Source organism: Oryx dammah, unplaced genomic scaffold (genome assembly GCF_014754425.2).
Source record: "Oryx dammah isolate SB20612 unplaced genomic scaffold, SCBI_Odam_1.1 HiC_scaffold_10, whole genome shotgun sequence".
Classification (NCBI taxonomy): Eukaryota; Metazoa; Chordata; class Mammalia; order Artiodactyla; family Bovidae; genus Oryx; species Oryx dammah.
The window spans coordinates 25,350,442-25,370,360 of NW_024070194.1; the positions used below are offsets into that span (position 1 = coordinate 25,350,442).

The 19,919-nt window shown below is 46.5% G+C and overlaps 1 protein-coding gene across 1 annotated transcript in view; it reads left to right on the forward strand.

Moving 5' to 3' along the window:
* The first annotated feature begins 987 nt into the window (after positions 1–987).
* The window catches only part of VAPB (VAMP associated protein B and C), a 51,750-nt gene continuing 32,818 nt past the window's right edge, over positions 988–19,919 (forward strand). Inside the window, exon 1 of the mRNA XM_040248661.1 lies at positions 988–1,335. Within this exon, the coding sequence (XP_040104595.1) occupies positions 1,278–1,335 (58 nt within the window). The 5' untranslated portion in view covers positions 988–1,277. The remainder of the gene's footprint in view (positions 1,336–19,919) is intronic.

Here is a 19,919-nt window from a genome sequence, read left to right on the forward strand (position 1 = left end):
TCATAAATATAATAAGTATAAATGGACCAAATGCTGTAGTTAAAAGACAAAGATTATCTTTAAAAAAAACCCTTTTTTAAAAATTACGAAAAATTTCAAATTGGAAAGTGCAAAGAACAGTATAAAGAATACCTATATGTCTGTCATGTAGAGTCAATGTTAGCTATTTGCTATTTTCATTTATATATGAAAAGGAAAATATTAATAACACATATTTCAGGTAGTACACACTACATAATGAAGTAAAGTTTAAATGTCAATAATGAGATAATGAGGTAGAGTGTTCACTTTAAAACCAAACAGATATAGGTTCTCAGTAATTTTTAAAAGTGTATTTGTTTGTGTGGGTGGTTATTTATTCAAAGGCTGTCTCATCTATGGCCTGTAGTGAGAAGCAGGAACCAGGTCAATTTTTCTGATCACTGTATTTCTAAATATTTGTTGCATTTAGCAGTACAGGATTCAGCACAGTGCTTGTTACATAGTAAACATTTAAAGTAGAGTAGCTTTTATTTATTATAATCAATGCTGTTCTGTGAAGCGTTCAGCAGAGTGGCACAAAATAAGCAAGCAATAACTGGTAGCTTACTAAATGTATATTTATTGCTTACCACACGTCACCGTGTCTAACACACATCATTCACTCACAAACATCATGTTTATAATAAGAATAAATCGTACTTTCATTATTATTCAAAATCTCTAAGTGCCTGGCACATTAGCAAGGAGAAGTAGAAGTTCATTTTTATTAATTATTGACTAAAGCACTTAACACAAAATCTGCCTCCCATGCGCCCTGCCTAAATAAATAATCTTCAGGATGATGGTCCTCAATTCTGGGTGTCCCGGACCCGCCCCTCCCCCGGACTTGCGCGACGCCCCGCCCCCTGCCTCCCGGCAGCCCCGCCCCCACTGCCACCGCCGCGCCTGCGCACTGCTCGGCAGGGGCTCGCGCGCTCTGCTCCTCGCCGTTCCCGAGCGCGCGCCGGGTTAAGGCGGCCGGCCTGCTGCGTGTGTGCGTGCGTGCGTCGGCGCGTCCGTGCGTGCGTGCGTGTCGTACGCTCGCTGGGCACCGCGGCCTCACCCTCGCCCTCCGCCCCTGCGCCTGCACCGCGTAGGCCGTCCCCCCCCCCCGCGGCGCACCCAAGGGGCGCCCCCCGCCCGCGCCCCGGAAGGCCCCCCCTTTCCAAATTTAAAGGGGGCGCAGCATTCACGCGTCCCGCCCCAGGTGACCTCTCAGGGGTCTCCCCGCCCGAGCTGCCCCGCCGCCGAGGAACATGGCGAAGGTGGAGCAGGTCCTGAGCCTCGAGCCGCAGCACGAGCTCAAATTCCGAGGTAAGCCCGGAGGCCCGCCATCTTCGGCCGCGGGCCGGGCCCGCCGCCCCGCGCTCCCTCCCGCGCTCCAGAGGGCCCGGCGGCGCGGTGGTGACGTCGGCCCCCCGGCCGCGGCCCCCGCCCCGCCCCCGTCCGACGGCGAGTCCGCCTGCGCCCCCTCCCCGGCCCCGAGGGTCGGGTGCGGGAGTTCAGGGCCTGCTCCTCCACAGCCTCCCGCGCCTCGCCCTCCAGACACTCGCACAGTTGCCGCTGTGACCCTTCCTCTCCGGTCTGCGGCCTCCGCCGAGTGTGGGCCCCGGCGACCGCCTGTCCCCGGAAGGCTGAGGTCCTAGGTCAGAGGTCGCCTCCCCGGGAGGCCCGCGGCGACCCGCCATCCCGCCTGGGACACCTGCGGCCGCCCCTGTAGCATCACTCCTGGCAGCTCGGCAACTTAGCCCTGCGTGCGAGGACCACTTTACGCACTTGAGTACTGTGTCTCCTCCACATTGGGAGGGAAGCTCCATGAGGACAGGACCTGGTCACGTCTCCGCTTTATCCCCTGCACACCTTAGGGCCCTGATAAGCACCTGTTGAGTAAATGAATGATAGAAACCTCCTCAGAAGTTTCAACGGGACGGGACCCAACTTTCCTTCTGCCTTTCTTGTGCCTGTGGCTCACAACTGTGCAGCCGTGGGAGGGGGGTGGGGGAAGGGCTGTCAGATCTTCCCCCACCCCACCCAGAAGAGCCTGGAACTGGAGTCCGAGGAAGCCCAGGGGGCCACCTATATGTTTGTGGCGAGCCCAAGCCCCTTGTAATGTATGCCTTCATCTTTAGTTATTATTCCCTACTTTCTCCACCAAAACACAGTGCTAGGGGACAAGAAGGTCTTCGTCTGATTTGACCATTCCTTCTTTCCAAATGTACTGAGTGACTGTGTAGCAGACATTTAATTGGCACTTGAGAGGGGTGAGTGGACAAGACAGACAAGACCCTTGCTTTCTTCAAGATTAGCTTCTAGTGAAGGTTGGCAAGCCTGTACTCCAGAGTATTTCAGGAGGGACTAACACAGGCTGGCATGATGCAAGCATGGTTTCCATTGAATGGCCAGGTCACTGCAGTGTCACCAACACTTGGCCCAGAGTAGCTCCTCAGTAGATGTTTGCGGCATTGCTATGCCTGCTGGCTACACACACCCCACTTTAAGGCAGGAGGTAGTATAGGTAATTTACCCAGAGTCACCCAGTTGGCAAATGGCACATTGGAACCTAGATTCCAGAGCTCAAGCTCTTTTAACAGTTATGCTTTCTTGATCCCTGGGCATTCTTCCACTGTGGTGGCTGTCATTTTGCCTCCCAGGTTAACAATCTCAGGTTGTCACATTTGGAAGTGATTCCAAATGTATAAACAGTGGAAGGTTTTCCAGTTCGAACAAACACAGATGACAAAACTGTGACGTGGATTATAATTCCATGGCAGTACTTTAAGGTCAGGCCTTCTAGAGGAGCCAGGCTGAGAGAGGAATCTGGTAACTCAAGTGAATGTGGAAGGTGATGGTTTCCACTTGAGTTGTCTGAAATTCTCTACCCTGGAATCCTGGCTTAACTCCTCCCGGAAGTTGGCACGTCCATTCTTTGAGTCCACAGGCATTTACCCATTGCCCACTCCATGTGACAGTTAACAGGAAAAGATGTCACATCACATAGATGCCCCCATTCTCCCTCAACCCCCCACCCCAGAACGTAGATCTTGGGAAGATAGCTAACAACAGAATCAGCCAGAACAGTGCTGTGATACAAGGCAATCCAGATTGCTCCAGGATCAACATTCAAAGAAGGTATCATTTGACCTGAGTTCAAAGGTCAGATGGAAGTGGGTGAAAGGGAGAAAGGAGAGGGGAGTGTGTCAGCTGGAGGAAGTTGCAAGTACAGAGGCACAAAGGCTGAGACTGTCGGGCTCCTTTGGGATGCCGCTAGTATATCTGAATGACTAGGGCACAGAGCCTTTGTTGGGGTCACGAGGCAACAGAGTCTGTGAGGCTGGCTGGTTGACAGGAATCATATCTTCCAAGGCCTTTGTGAACAGACAGAGCCTGTGTCCAAGTGCAGATTGTGTTGTGTCTCCTCAGCTAGTTCTCCCTGATTAACCCCACCTCTCCCTGCAGCCTTAACCCCACTCTTGTACATACACTCTTCTCAGTTCTTGTTCCAGTTCTTTTACTTAGTGATGTTTGAGCTTAGGCTGACCACTTTGCTCACCAAAACCTGGGATTACTCTTTTCTCCATGGGAGTGGTGCTCATATCTACCTTGCTTCCTGTAGAAAGTTTGGTTGAGATTGGCTGTTCAGCTGCTTCATAAATGTGCAGTATTGTACAGAGATTGGTTGTATTTTACACAACTGGTTTCATCATTTCAATTTCTTTACCTGAACGGTGTGGCAAAGAGGAGTGATCTCTCAGCCTAGGGTTGGCCAGAGTAATGATGGCCAAAGTCGCTGGATATGTTTGCTGGGGAAGTGATCCAGGAAAGTCCTGGTATCAGATTGTTGAGGGCTGTTGCTTGTGGCTTCAGAAGAGGCATATGCAGTCTTCAGTAAACCACTTTCATGATTTGTTTGTGGGAAGGACTTTCCTGATAGCTCAGCTGGTAAAGAATCTGCCTGCAATGCAGGCGACACTGGTTCGATTCCTCGGTCAGGAAGATCCCCTGGAGAACGAATAGGCTACGCACTCCAGTATTCTGGCCTGGAGAATCCCATGGACTGTACAGTCTGTGGGGTTGCAAAGAGTCGGACACGACTGAGCGACTTTCACTTCACTTGTTTTAAACTGAGCACTAAAATCGTGAAGTCAGGTTCAATACCCTGTTTTGCTGTATAGAGAGCATTCATTTCAGGATGAGAACTGGCTCATTTAACTAGTATCTTCCAGATTACTTGGAATGATGATTCTGACTTAGGACAGTTCACTTAGATGAATCAAACTTCTAAGCTAACTTTACATAAGAAGATATAATTTAAATGTCTGTCATCTAGAGGAAAAAACTAGTCATCTTTTAAGCGTAGCCTAAGATGGTATAGCGGAGAAGGCGATGGCACCCCACTCCAGTACTCTTGCCTGGAAAATCCCATGGATGGAGGAGCCTGGTAGGCTGCAGTCCATGGGGTCGCTAGGAGTCAGACACAACTGGGAGACTTCATTTTCACTTTTCACTTTCATGGATTGGAGAAGGAAATGGCAACCCACTCCAGTGTTCTTGCCTGAAGAATCCCAGGGACCAAGGAGCCTGGTGGGCTGCCATCTTTGGGGTCGCACAGAGTCGGACACGACTGAAGCAACTTAGCAGCAGCAGCAAGATGGTATAGGGTTGTATATGTTGGATTATTTTTCATCTTGGACATTTTGTGTGATTATGTTGAAGTTAAGAATGTTACAGAAGAAAAGAGGACACAGCCTTACAGGACCTTGTTCAGTCTTAAAGAAAGTGCTGAGCTGCATTGTGGTTAAGTGTCAGAAGGAGAAGGCCTCCAAAAGAAGCACAGTGCTGTGATACTCGCCAAGGTGGAACAGTAGGGTCTCTTTGGATTGGAGTCACCCTTCCGAAAGAGTTAAAGGCTTTTAAAACCTGTGAAAAGTGTGCTTTGCATTGTTATTCTCTTCTGTTGTTCGTCCTTCAAGGCCAAATCCTTTACTTTCTCTCTCTGAGGTTCCAGTTGTTGCCCAGCTCAATGAGTTTTCTGAAAGAGTCAACTTTTAGGGCATTTCATATCTCTTTTCTTTCTCCTCTCACTCCCCTTCCGTTAATTCATCCATAGTTAAGTAGTATGCTGTATATTTTCTTGGTCATTGCCCAGGACTCTTCCTCTTTCTTCATACCCTAGCGTCTTCCTCCATCTCATGATACTGTCACGTGAGAATGGTCTGTTGACTGTCCTCAGGAGCTGGTTAGTTAAGGTTTAAATCCACTGTGGACCCATTTACCTTTGCTTGATTATGCGACTGAACCACTGACCTTCAGGAAACCTCAGGTAGTCCTGTTGGTCAGTATGGATAACAGGTGGGGTAGCACCACTGGATTGTTGTGGTTGATTACCACTTTGCAGAGGAAAGAGGAGCTTGGGTCAGTGGGTTAGGGACCTCTCTTTGTCTGAGGAAAGTGCTTAGAATCTTTAGTTCACCCTCTTTACTTAACTTGTAGCTGAAGATTGTTTAGGAAGCTAAAAAATAGAAAACCTTGTAGATATAGTCTGTTCTATGCAGTAATTATCTTTCAGATGCTAATTACAGCATTAATTCTTTAGTTTTAGCATAGCCCTGATTTCCTTAACATTTCATGATCACATAGAGCAGACTGTGTTTTACAGCACAACAAAATGTCAGCAGTGTGCTTAAGATTCTTTATGGTTGTGGTTTAAATCCATCCTGAATAGATTATGTTCATTTATTTATTAACTGGCTTGCTCATCAGAAGCAAGTGGCACTAAACTTACCAACCTTTAGTCAAACTTAAGTCTTCATAGATTGTGTTATTAACTCCTAAATTTTTGTTCCTGGGAGAAAAATGTGAACTAGATGTTAACTTGTTTTCACTCACTTATTCTTTTCTTTACAGTTAAGTCCTTGAGGAAAAAATGGATAGTTCTTGGCTGTGTGCTTATATTTGGAAAATGGTGATAGTTCCTTGTTATGTGCGCTTGTAATGTGAACACGATTATCTTGATAATTACCTGGTAGGTCTGCATGCAAGTGTAGATTTGTTAAAATAATTAGTCTGAATTGATGCTTATTAAAGAAATGAACTCTTAAACATTATTAACACTATCTTTTATTTATTAAAATTATATAGCATCTTTCCTTCCAGTGCCGAAGGCAAAATATGAGAACTTTGACCCAGCAATATTACCACTAAGTAGCTGAAAATTAGGGGAGGAATCAGGGGAATAAACTATATTGGTTATGCTCACACATGGCCCTTAGGCTTGATTTTTAGAACCTGAAACTTGAGTTTTTACATAAGGCATTATTTTCGAGATTGCTTCATAGGTCACCCATTTGTATTTGAAGAATTTGCCGTCTGAAGGATGATGAAACAAATGAGCACAGCTTTCAGCACAAGAAAGAGGAACAAAAAGAGTGCTGACTTCCATTAGTCAAGACAAGGTTGCCATCGAATGTCTTTAGTAAAATAAAAGCCTTCTGCAGTTATTTTGCACTGGGATTGTGTTAGAAACAAAGTTGCATTATGGTTTGCCGGCTTGTGCGCTCGTTTTCTGTCATTTTAGGCCCCTCTCAGGTTGTCATCCGCATAGCATATCCTGGATTGCTTTGGCCCTTGCGTGCTGGATGGGCTCATTCTTTGAAGTTTTTACCTGACAGATTTAGGCTGTTGGCTTTCCAAAAACATGAGTTGTTTAAAGAGCTTCATTATGCAAGCAAAATTACTGAACTCAACAGTCAATTTAAGATTATTTTTTAAAATGCCAGTGTGTCAAAATAGTATCTCTAGAATATCTGTTTTTCAAAATGTTAAACTGTTGTTTTAACAAAAGCTGTTGATGTCTAGAAACAATGCCTTAATGTGCTTTTGGATCTCCCCTACCCCGCCCCACCCCCGGCCCCGCCCCGGCCCCCTGCGCCTGGCGTGGGGAAAAAAAAAAATCCTTGAGAAAATGGCATCATCCCATGGGGAAAAGCTTGTTCAGTTCAGTTCAGTTCAGTTCAGTTCAGTCGCTCAGTCGTGTCCGACTCTTTGCGACCCCATGAATCGCAGCACGCCAGTCCTCCCTGTTCATCACCATCTCCCAGAGTTCACTCAGACTCATGTCCATCGAGTCCGTGATGCCATCCAGCCATCTCATCTTCGGTTGTCCCCTTCTCCTCCTGCCCCCAATCCCTCCCAGCATCAGCCTTTTCCAGTGAGTCAACTCTTCGTATGAGGTCGCCAGAGTACTGGAGCTTCAGCTTTAGCATCATTCCTTCCAAAGAAATCCCAGGGTTGATCTCCTTCAGAATGGACTGGTTGGATCTCCTTGCAGTCCAAGGGACTCTCAAGAGTCTTCTCCAACACCACAGTTCAAAAGCATCAATTTTTCAGCGCTCAGCCTTCTTCACAGTCCAACTCTCACATCCATACATGACCACAGGAAAAACCATAGTCTTGACTAGACGGACATTAGTCGGCAAAGTAATGTCTCTGCTTTTGAATATGCTATCTAGGTTGGTCATAACTTTTCTTCCAAGGAGTAAGCCTCTTTTAATTTCATGGCTGCAGTCACCATCTGCAGTGATTTTGGAGCCCCCCAAAATAGTCTGACACTGTTTCCACTGTTTCCCCGTCTATTTCCCATGAAGTGATGGGACCAGATGCTGTGATCTTCGTTTTCTGAATGTTGAGCTTTAAGCCAACTTTTCTCTCTCCTCTTTCACTTTCATCAAGAGGCTTTTTAGCCCCTCTTCACTTTCTGCCATAAGGGTGGTGTCATCTGCATATCTGAGGTTATTGATATTTCTCCCGGCAATCTTGTTTCCAGCTTGTGTTTATTCCAGTCCAGCGTTTCTCATGATGTACTCTGCATATAAGTTAAATAAGCAGGGTGACAATATACAGCCTTGACATACTCCTTTTCCTATTTGGAACCAGTCTGTTGTTCCATGTCCAGTTCTAACTGTTGCTTCCTGACCTGCAAACAGATTTCTCAAGAGGCAGGTCAGGTGGTCTGGTATTCCCATCTCTTTCAGAATTTTCCACAGTTTATTATGATCCACACAGTCAAAGGCTTTGGCATAGTCAATAAAGTAGAAATAGATGTTTTTCTGGAACTCTCTTGCTTTTTCCATGATCCAGTGGATGTTGGCAATTTGATCTCTGGTTCCTCTGCCTTTTCTAAAACCAGCTTGAACATCAGGGAGTTCACGGTTCACGTATTGCTGAAGCCTGGCTTGGAGAGTTTTGATCATTACTTTACTAGCATGTGAGATGAGTGCAATTGTGCGGTAGTTTGAATATTCTTTGGCATTGCCTTTCTTTGGAATTGGAATGAAAACTGACCTTTTCCAGTCCTGTGGCTACTGCTGAGTTTTCCAAATTTGCTGGCATATTGAGTGCAGCACTTTCACAGCATCATCTTTCAGGATTTGAAATAGCTCCTTGGAATTCCATCACCTCCACTAACTTTGTCCATAGTGATGCTTTCTAAGGCCCACTTGACTTCTCATTCCAAGATGTCTGGCTCTAGATTAGTGATCACATCATCATGATTATCTGGGTCATGAAGATCTTTTTTGTATAGTTCTTCCGTGTATTCTGGCCACCTCTTCTTAATATCTTCTGCTTCTGTTAGGTCCATACCATTTCTGTCCTTTATTGTGTCCATCTTTGCATGAAATGTTCCCTTGGTATCTCTAATTTTCTTGAAGAGATCTCTGCTCTTTCCCATTCTGTTCTTTTCCTCTATTTCTTTGCATTGATCGCTGAAGAAGGCTTTTTATCTCTTCTTGCTATTCTTTGGAACTCTGCATTCAGATGCTTATATCTTTCCTTTTCTCCTTTGCTTTTTGCCTCTCTCCTTTTCACAGGCCTTTGTAAGGCCTCCCCAGACAGCCATTTTGGTTTTTTGCATTTCTTTTCCATGGGGATGGTCTTGATGGCCCTGTCTCCTATACAATGTCATGAACCTCATTCCATAGTTCATCAGGCACTCTATCTGTCAGATCTAGGCCCTTAAATCTATTTCTCACTTGCACTGTATAGTCATAAGGGATTTGATTTAGGTCATACCTGAATGGTCTAGCGGTTTTCCCTACTTTCTTCAATTTAAGTCTGAATTTGGTAATAAGGAGTTCATGATCTGAGCCACAGTCAGCTCCCAGTTTTGTTTTTGTTGACTGTATACAGCTTCTCCATCTTTGGCTGCAAAGAATATAATCAGTCTGATTTCGGTGTTGACCATCTGGTGATGTCCATGTGTAGGGTCTTCTCTTGTGTTGTTGGAAGAGGGTGTTTGCTATGACCAGTGCGTTTTCTTGGCAAAACTCTATTAGTCTTTGCCCTGCTTCATTCCACATTCCAAGGCCAAATTTGCCTGTTATTCCAGTTGTTTCTTGACTTCCTACTTTTGTATTCCAGTCCCTTCTAATGAAAAGGACATCTTTTTTGGGTGTCAGTTCTAAAAAGTCTTATAGGTCTTCATAGAACCGTTCACCTTCAGCTTCTTCAGCGTTACTGGTTGGGGCATAGACTTGGATAATTGTGATATTGAATGGTTTGCCTTGGAGATGAACAGAGATCATTCTGTCATTTTTGAGATTGCATCCAAGTACTGCATTTTGGACTCTTTTGTTGACCATGATGGCTACTCCATTTCTTCTGAGGGATTCCTGCCCACAGTAGTAGATGTAATGGTCATCTGAGTTAAATTCACCCATTCCAGTCCATTTTAGTTCGCTGATTCCTAGAATGTCGACGTTCACTCTTGCCATCTCCTGTTTGACCACTTCCAATTTGCCTTGATTCATGGACCTGACATTCCAGGTTCCTATGCAATATTGCTCTTTACAGCATCGGATCTTGCTTCTATCACCAGTCACATGCACAACTGGGTATTGTTTTTGCTTTGGCTCCATCCCTTCATTCTTTCTGGAGTTACTTCTCCACTGATCTCCAGTAGCATATTGGGCACCTAATGACCTGGGGAGTTCCTCTTTTGGTATCCTATCATTTTGCCTTTTCATACTGTTCATGGGGTTCTCAAGGCAAGAATACTGAAGTGGCTTGCCATTCCCTTCTCCAGTGGACCACATTCTGTCAGACCTCTCCACCATGACCTGCCCGTCTTGGGTTGCCCTGCAGGCATGGCTTGGTTTCATTGAGTTAGACAAGGCTGTGGTCCTGGTGTGATTAGATTGACTAGTTTTCTGTGAGTATGATTTCAGTGTGTCTGCCCTCTGATGCCCTCTTGCAACACCTACCATCTTACTTGGGTTTCTCTTACCTTGGGCATGGGGTATCTCTTCACGGCTGCTCCAACAAAGCACAGTCGCTGCTCCTTACCTTGGATGAGGGGTATCTCCTTACCGCCGCCGTTCCTGACCTTCAACGTGGGATAGCTCCTCTAGGCCTTCCTGCGCCTGGGCAGCCACCGCTCCCCGGGTTGCTCCTCCCGGCCGCCGGCCCTGGCCTCGGGCGTGGGTGGCTCCTCCCAGCTGCCGCCCCTGACCTCGGGCACGAGGTGTCTCCTGGCCGCCACTGGCCTTGGATGCGGGGTGTCTCCTCCCGGCCGCCACTGACCTTGGACGCGGGGTAGCTCCTCCCAGCCGCCACTGACCTCGGACGCGGACGCGGGGTGTCTCCTCCCGGCCGCTGCCCCTGACCTCGGACGCGGGTTAGCTCCTCCTGGCCGCCACTGACCTCGGACGCGGGGTGTCTCTTCCCGGCCGCTGCCCCTGACCTCGGTAGCTCCTCCCGGCCGCCTCTGACCTCAGACGCAGGGTAGCTCCTTTTGGCGGTTATTGCGCCGTCGCAGCCTGGCACTCTAGGCCGCTGCCCCTGACCTCGGACGTGGGGTAGCAACTGTAAAGTAATGCTCGAAATTCTCCAAGGCTTCAGCAATACGTGGACCGTGAACTTCCTGATGTTCAAGCTGTGTTGCTATTTTCAGGAGAAGTTTTAGATCTCTTTTCTTTATATTGAGAAATCAGTTGGCGAAAGTTGTTCATTTTGTCCCTGTCATTCAGCTCATCCTCTCCAAGCAACAGAACCTGGTGGACTTTGGCTACACTGCCTACGCTGGCAGCTTTGTGTATTCTTCCGAGTCCCCTGTCTCGGATGTGGTACCAGGGCTGGGAGGTGGTTCTATGATGACCTCTATCTCTCGGCTGGCTGATGGAGGAGCCTAAGGGCAACTCGCCCTTCTTACAAATCTTTTTCAGAGCCTATAGGCTCCAAACACACCTCACCTCCCCCTAGGCTCTTCACAGTCCCCTAAACCCAACACAAACACTACAGGTAAGCCAGAGCCGTCCAGCCACAACCTCCCAACTGTGAAGCTCAACGGTTTGGAATCTGTCCAGCCACAACCTCCCAGCTGGGAAGCTCAAAATCTTGTAGTGCTTTAACAATATTTTAGCATTGATGGCACAAAACTCTAAAGGTATAGAAATACTTTCCTAGAGGTTTCCTTCATCCTTTCATAAGGGTTATTATTACTTTCTGACGAGTAGGTTAGCAGTTCTTTTCATCTGTCAAGTAGTGTCTTCATTCAGGCTTCTTCTGGTTGTGTGTGTGTGTGTTTGTGCCTGCGCGTTTGTGCGCAGGCCCATGTGGGCACACCTTCACGCAGATAACTGATGTGCTTGAATTAGTATACAGTTGCCATTTCAATGAGGTCCTTCAGCCCTAACCTGTCTGGGAGGGGGTTGGGGAAATATATGTTTTGGAGGAGAGTGAGGTTGAGGCTGTTGTGTGTTTTGGATTGTGCTTTTTGAGTGTTAGTCGCTCAGTCGTTTCTGACTCTTTGTCCGACCCCATGGACTGTTACCCACCAGGCTCCTCCTGTCCATGGCGTTCTCCAGGCAAGAATACTGCAGTGGGTAGCAGTTCCTTTCTCCAAGGGAACTTTCCCACTCAGGGTTTGAATCCAGGTCTCCTGCATTGCAGGCAGATTCTTTGCCATCTGAACCACTTTAAGACAGTATAATGGCCCCCTGGGCCATTTATCTAGGTTTGAATTGCTTATAACTTTTAGGAACCAAGTTCCTTGGGCTGTCTTTAAGGGATGCTCAGAGAGTGGAGAGGAGCAGAAAACTGGCTGAGCTTGGAACAGAGGGCATATTTGTAAGGGGCTAAGTGCTAGACTGACACCATCACTCCCCCACAGTTACTTGGGTTGGAATTTAAAGCAGTGGCCGTAGTGATGCTTCCACCCGTTATGCAATATGAAAGGAAAGGGAAGGGAAGAGTGAATGTTTCTAGAAGAGAAACGCTTGATTTCCAGAAGGTGGTCCACAAAGCCTGGGGACAATGGTAAAGGCTTTAGGTTCTTCATCTTGTTGTTTAATCTATAGCACAGTTCTGTGATATGAGTTACTCAGTGGTCAGGAGGCCTGCCCCTGGATGGGGCCACTGGGTAAAAAGTGGTGCAGGGATTTAGCCCAGATGTGTAGCGGCAAAGCCCATTTCTTTCACATCATCTCTGGAAGGAACTTGTGAACAAGATTTCGTTTTGCCGGGGAGGAAGGCAGAGAATTTTTAACCATTACGGATGTCTTAGTAGCTGTCAGGATAATTTCTTAAGAATATTAGTTAATTAAGAGTTACTATTTGTGGAATTTTTAGGAGGAATTTCTCACTACTTTTAAAAAGTCTTACAGATGACTCCAAAGCATTCTTTGATTTACCTTGTGAATTTTATTTTTTTCTTTTTTGTAACAGAAACCGTTTGTGTTTAATGATTCTGTATGTTTAGAACACACTAACTTTCAAGTAATCTGCAAATCTGCTCTGGAGTCTTTGGAAGATAGGATGAAACTTGTGTGAGGTAGAGATATCACAGGTTTTTGAAGATCTGTAAAGTGGGAATTTAGAGTTCAAAAGGGTGTTTATTAGGAATAGGAATGTCACTGGAGGGGGATGTGGCAGCCCACTCTGGTATTCTTGCCTGGGAAATCCCATGGACAAAGGAGCTTGGCAGGCTGCAGTCCACGGAGTTGCAAAAGAGTTGGACACAACTTAGTGACTAAACAACAACATGAAAGATTTATGTTTTACTATACTATAATACTATATATGATATTATGTATGTAATAAAAAAAGATAAGAATGTCTGAAATATGACCTTCATTGGTGATACCGTAAAGCTTACAGGTGGGGCTAAGATGACTAGCAATTTCTCAAACGCTGCAAGAGACTGACTCACAGTGAATATTAGAAGGTGCTCTTCCATTCTGTAGGGGGTGTACTTTGGGAAGTCTTCCTTCCTTGAATGATGACAGCCACTCATAGGAATCCTGAGATGTGCAGGGGTGTGGTGATTGTGTGCATAGTAGACAACTGTCCAGTTGGGAATGTTTGGAGTTTCTTCTTTTTCCACAGCTCAGGCTTTGAGGTGTTCTTCGCGGACAGAGGGCCCCCTCTTGTCTGATGGAATATAATGTGGTTGTGATTCAGGGTTGGTCTGGTTGCCACATCCCAAAAGCTTCCTGGGGGCCAGGCCCTGGGGTGGGGGCTGGAGAGGCGTCCTGGCCCTAAAGTGTCCAGCCTCCTATAAGTAAGTGCTCATTTATTCTTAAAACAGGACTAGGAAGTAGATAGTTATGATTCTCAGGTTCGTAACGTGAATTAGATGTGGATTTGAACCAAGATCTGTGTGACTGCAGAGCCCCTGTTCTTTATCATTACATTGACTGTGTTGCTCCTCTTAAAAAGTTAGTGGGAGTGTGACCCAGGAGGAAGGCCCAGGACTTTATCTTATTTATTATGTCGTTAGAAAGATGAAAGGAGGACTGGAAATAGGACACGGGGAATTGAGAAAGAGCGCTGAAAGACAAATGAAGTATAAAAATGAAGGAAAAGTGCTTAATTGTCATTGTAATCTAGTAATGGCCTCCTTGTCACTGCTTCCATGAAGTGCATTGTTGTTCTGGAGTGTTAGAGTGACTGACTAAAAAAAAAATAATTGTACTAATTCTGTTTCCCCTAAGAACTTTTCATCCTAACTCAGTGACTTCTGATTGTGTCATTTTTGTATTAATGTTGAAAATTATGTGCTGATATTATCACTATACTTCCCCTTCTACCATCACTCCTCACGTGTGCTGTTGCCTCAGTGCTTGTCATCACAAACAATGCAGGCTGATTGGGTACTGTTTTGCGTTTTAGTTACATCACTCAACATTTATAGTATAATGGGGGAAAGGGATAGAAAGGAAGGGTACCTGGGTCAGTTTTCTGTGCTTCTGCACAGTCTGAGCACTGTCCAGCCTTTAGAGTCCTAAATGTTCCAAGCCCCATCACCACCACTTCAGATCTAGGAAAACAGCCAGGATTATCATCCTCTGCGTTTCAGAGATAGAGGAACTGGACTGGCACTTGGCGGAATGCAGAACTTGCACCTCCGGCTTTCAGCCCCTGAAGCTTGTGTGCTTTGTATTACAAAGGACGGCTTGTGTTCCTGCCCTCCCTGTCACTCCCCGCCCAGCTTTGATCTCCTTTCCTGTTGGATGAGGAAGCTTGACCCCAAGGCCGCTTGGAGTTCCTTCCAGCTCCAGTCTTGAGAACATGCTGTTGAAATTTGTTTTAGTTGAAGAAGAAAGATGGAAAGACCCCTGAGGGCAGAAACTGGGGCTTGTATTTCTCTTAGTACAGACCAGTGCTTTGCACTAGTGGGCTGTCAGATCTTTAATTAGTGAGCCCTCTTGTTCCTGTTGAAAAGCTCCCTGTATTCTAGTGACTTTTCCGGAGTACTCTTGGGTGTTCTTACCCAGCCCCAGTGTTTTCTGCATCACCTCAGACTGTACAGACTGGGCACCATGCGCGTTTATGGCCCTGCCCCTTGTGCCTCATCTGTGATGGCCTCGGTGCTGTGGACTGCAGGCCTGTGGAGGCTTTGTTTCTGTAGTTTTCCCCAGTGGTAACTATGGGATATGTTCTTGTCTTCTGCTGTTTAATAGTAACCCCAAAGAAGGGATACAGTCCTGGACTAGGTCATCTTTTCAGTGTTTGGCTTGACCATTTGAAATAGACACATACGTAAAGAATAAAAAGAAGGATTTGCTGAAAAAGGTTTGTCCTTGTGGAGGCTTATTTGGATTCTCATTCTCTTGGTTGAATTGATTTGTTGGCATATTAATATATCTTGATGGACTGCTCTGAAAATCCAAATTCATGCTTTTTGACCTTTTAAAAGTCAGACACTGCTTTACTAATTGAACGAAGCAAAGTCCTGAATCACTCCTTGGAGAATCCAGTCATTCAGAACTTCTCATGTAGTTTGGGCGCAGGGGGGTGACAGTTTCCTGTGCCTGCCTGGTTAACCTCTCATCTTGCCCAGAGAATGACAGAAGTGAAAAAGATGGGAGAGGTCATCTGGAGCAGTCCAGAGAAAACTCAGTCAGTTTACCTGGGTCTCTTTATTTTATTCTTTAAAAAAAAAATTTTTTTTTTAATGAGTTATGCTTTCGGTGCCCTTCATAATAAGATTTTTTTATTTTTTATTTTTTTCTTTCACATGCCTAACTAGGCATACATGCCCAACTTTGGCAGTTAGTCCTCTTCAGTAAACAACTGAATATTTCCCTGTCCACTTTCAGACAAGAGTTAACTGCGTTCTCAGGTCCGCGAGTGGGCTTGCTCTCCTCACTCCTTCCTTCCAGATAGAGCATATATGCTAGCAAGCTTCACTCCTGAGCCATGACCTGGGAACTTCACTGCCTTGTTACTAAATCTGTTATTTTATATTATTATTTACCTCACATGTACAGTACTCTCTGGAGCATTTGGCATCTGTGACGGTGTGGGACCCGACGCTCTCCCCTTCACCTCCTCCCGCACTAGCACCACCTTTCAGCCTTGGCCGTTTCGGCCTGCTCCTTAAGGAGCCCTGAGGATGGTGCTGAGGGGCACAGGTTTCCCTTCCCCGGCTCTTGTTCCTCTTCTCTCCTCCTCTCAGCCCCCGCCCGGTCTCCCTGTCTCCTCCGCCAGTTCCCTTGGGTTCTTCCAGCATTTAGAATGATCCTAGGACTGACCCACGCTAAGATGTGGGCTGCCGGCACTTTACGTGCTGCACACCCCAAAATGTCTTCTTCCCCACTCCCTTTTCCTTTTTTCTTTGGACCTCCTTTTCTGACACATACCTTCTTAAACGGTATCCTCATGCACACAGTTAAGCAGCTCACACTCTAAAAGCCCGGTATTCAGGTCTGTCCTTTTTTTCTTGTCCCCTCCGTGACTGCCTCCTTTTCCCGTGGATGACTGTAATTGTTTCTTGCCTGGTCTTCCTGTCCCAGTCCTTATGCTTGTCTCTGTACTGATGGCACTTTGAGATGGGCTAATCTCAGCTTCTCTCTTGCTTTGTTAAAAATCTTAAATTTTTGTATGCCCATTGCCAAAAGAATAAAATTTGCATTCTCTAATGACACCTGGAAAGTCGTTTGTGCCCTTGATCTCCCCGGCGTCAGCTGCCTCGTGCTTGCACTCTGGCCTTTGGTTCCCCCAATCCCAGAGCTCCTGCGTCCACCTCTCTCCTGTCCCACTGCTCCCTCCTCCGCGTCTTTGCAGTCGTTTTCCTGACACTGTCCACACACACCATGCCTGTGCCCCTGCACTTGGCACAGTCAGCTGTGTTTGGTTACTTGCTTTCCTTCCCCACTAACCAGCAATGCCTTTGCCCTTTTGGATGGTTTTCTTTACCCCTGATCCCAGTGCTCAGCATGATGCACGGCGCTTGGCACGTTCCAGGGAGTCAGTGTCCAGGTCTGAGAGTGTCGAGAAAGGTAAAGAGGGGGAAAAAAAAGACAGCTTTCTGTGGAAAGGAATGGTGGAACCCATCAACAAGGCCTGCTGTGTGCAGCTGCCATTCAGTATTAAGATATTCTACCTAGGGTTGGTCACTTCTTTCTCTTCTACAAATGTATGTTTCCACCCTCCTCCCCTCCTGTTTCAGAGACTCAGCACTATCTCTCACGTAGTGTGCTTTGCTCCGTTCCTTTTCCATCCCTGTGGTGTCTTGCTCCATTAATCAGCCTCCTCTTGGTGCCTCAGATTTCTGTTCTACTTGATGCTTTCCCAGGGCCTACAAACATGCTTAAGTTTCCCCATCCTGAAAAGAAACGACCTTCCTCCAGATCCTCCCCCACTTAAGCAGATGCCCAGTCTTACGTCACAACTAAAGTTTTGGAAGCAGTGAATCTCAGTGAGTGGTTTACATCTAGTTTCCTTTCAGTTCTCATACCTTACGTTCCACTGAAGCCCTTCTCAATTCACCCATTTTCTCTGCGACTTTCGCCTTTGACTTTTCTGGTGAACTCCCTAGCCCTTGATCATGGTTACTGGATGTTGGCATTTCCCAAGCTTCTGTTCTCCATCTTCTCCATTTAAGCATTCTTTGTGTGTTACCGCATTCACAGTCCTTTCAGCTCTCACCGCTACACAGAAAACTTCCAAATCTGTATTTCCAAGCATATCTTGGTCTCGAGGCTTTCTGCCTGCTGGACATTCCTGCCTGTTGGTTGTCATGAGGTACATCAGGACTCGCTGTCTTCCACACTGCGTTCCTGAATGCTCTCAAATGTGCCTTCCCTGTCTTGGGAGTGGCCCCTGAACCCACGTGGGTAAGCCAGGAATCCTAAACCAGTCTTTCACTACCTCCTCTTCCCATCCCACTCCCATCTCATCAGTCACTGTCATCAGCAGTGTCTCCTGTACCCCTTTGCTTCCGCTTCTCCCCACTGCCATATCCTGAGTGTAGGATTATTGCCCCATGTGCCCCTCTGGCTCTAATATACTCTCTCCTTCCCTGCCCCTTCAGGCCACCCTGCATACACTTGTCAGAGTTATTTTTCTAAACCCTACAGGTTAGTGTTGAGAATTCTTAGGCCAGCATCACAGGCTTTCAAACTGGGCCATGCTTTTTTATTTTTAAAATAGTCTTAGCTTTTATTCTCCATTTTAAACACCTGAAATGTTCAAACACTCAGACACACACTTGTGTGAGTACGTCTCCTCTTACATCTGGGTTCCCCCGGAGGCTGGCAGAGGCAGTGGATACAGTTTAGAGCCTATGAAGAGAAGAGGGAAGCCCATTTTCCTTCATCACACCTGCATTCCTAGAGACACTTTTGATTTTCTTCCTTTCATTTTCTCCTGTAGAGCCCATTGCCAGACTTGTATAGGTATGAGGTTTTACAGCTTATTTTGAAACTATAAGGTGTTAAAAAGCACAGCAGATGGGATCGCCACTCGCCTCATTTCTCCTTTCACTCCCTTCTCTCAGACCCCTTCTGCTTAGCCATGTGGCCTCCTTTCCCAAGGCCCCCATGTGCTTTGATCACACCACACCGTACTCACACCAACACTTTTCCTTCAACTCAGAAAGTGTGTCCCTTCAGCTTTTCAAACTCTGGGATTTCCCCTCAGTGTTCAGCTCCCTGCCCTCCGCACCCTCCTGTGTTTACACAACACTTTATGTGTTAACTTCCACATGATCTTCTGTGCAGTGAGAGGTTGAGTACAACACAACAGTTAAGAGTGTGCCTTCTGGGGCCAGACTGCCTGGATGTGACTGCTGGATCTACCACCTGAAAATCTGGGATAAAATGTTTCATGTCTCCATGCCTTGAATTCTTCACTTCTGGGTATGTTAGGATTAAGTGAGTTGATACATATAAAGTGCTTAGAATAGACCTGTTAAGTGTTAACTAGCGTCACTATTGTTTGATATTTTTTTTCCCCAAGCTACATCATTCCAGAGCCTCAGTCCCAGAGATTCCTGTTCTTTAGTTCTGGTTAGGTCCTGGGACGGCTGTCCAAGTATATTGGCTCGGCCTCTTCAGGGTTCTGGGCAGGAGAGCAGTGTCGCCGCTGAGCTTGAGGGCCTAGCACAGTACCTGGCCTGTGCAGTCCTCAGATACTTATTGAATGCCTGCACTGTGCTGAATATTGTTCTGGATGCATCAGAGACTGAGATGAAAGAACTGACAAGACCTTTGCCTTATGGAGCTCATCTTCTAGTGAGGGAGATGGACACTAAATAAGAGAATGGGAAATATGTAGAATATGCTTTGAGACAATGGTAGGTGCTAAATGGGGTTGAGAGGATGGTGGGTGAAGTTTAAAGGGGTTTGGAAGTGGGTTCTATTATAAAGAAGGCAATTGGAGAAGGCCAAGTTTCTGAGAAGGCAATACAGTACTGGAACCGAGACCTGTGTAAAATGAGTCTGCAAGCTGTGCACACATTTGAGGGGGAAGAATGTTCAAGAGAGAGGAAAGGACAAGTGCAAGGCCCTAGGGTGGCGATAAGCTTGGTATGTTCAAGGAGCAGCAGAGACACTATGCCTGCAGAGGAGCTCAGAGAGGAAGGAGGCACCTTCCCGGTAGACAGGCCGGCCATGGGAGGGACTTTGGATTTTGTTCTGAGCTGGAAAACCATGGAGGATTCTGAGCAGGAGTCTTTTTAAAAGACCATGGCTGGTGTGGGGAAAGTAGGCTATTTAGATGTGTGGTCGGTGGTGTGTGTGGAGGCCATGAGGCTGCTACACTTACCCATTATCCATCCGCCCATCCACCCCCCACACAGTTACCTGATAATCTGTCCACCCAGTTATCCCTAAGCCAGGCCAACAGACTATGGCCTGGACCAGCATGGTGGCAGTGAAGAGAATGGGATGAGAAGTGCTCAGATTCCAAATCTCTTTTGAAGGTAGAGCTGGCTGAAGGATTAAATGTGGAATAGGAGGGGAAGTAAGGTAAATGCTTTTGGCCCAAGCTTTTTGGTGAATGGCGGTTTCTTTTTCCTAAGATGGGAAGCAGTGTGTTTGGGTGAAGGGAATGGGGCTCTGCTCTTTGGCCATGATAAACTTAAGATGCTTATTACAGCCACAAGTGGACACCAGAGG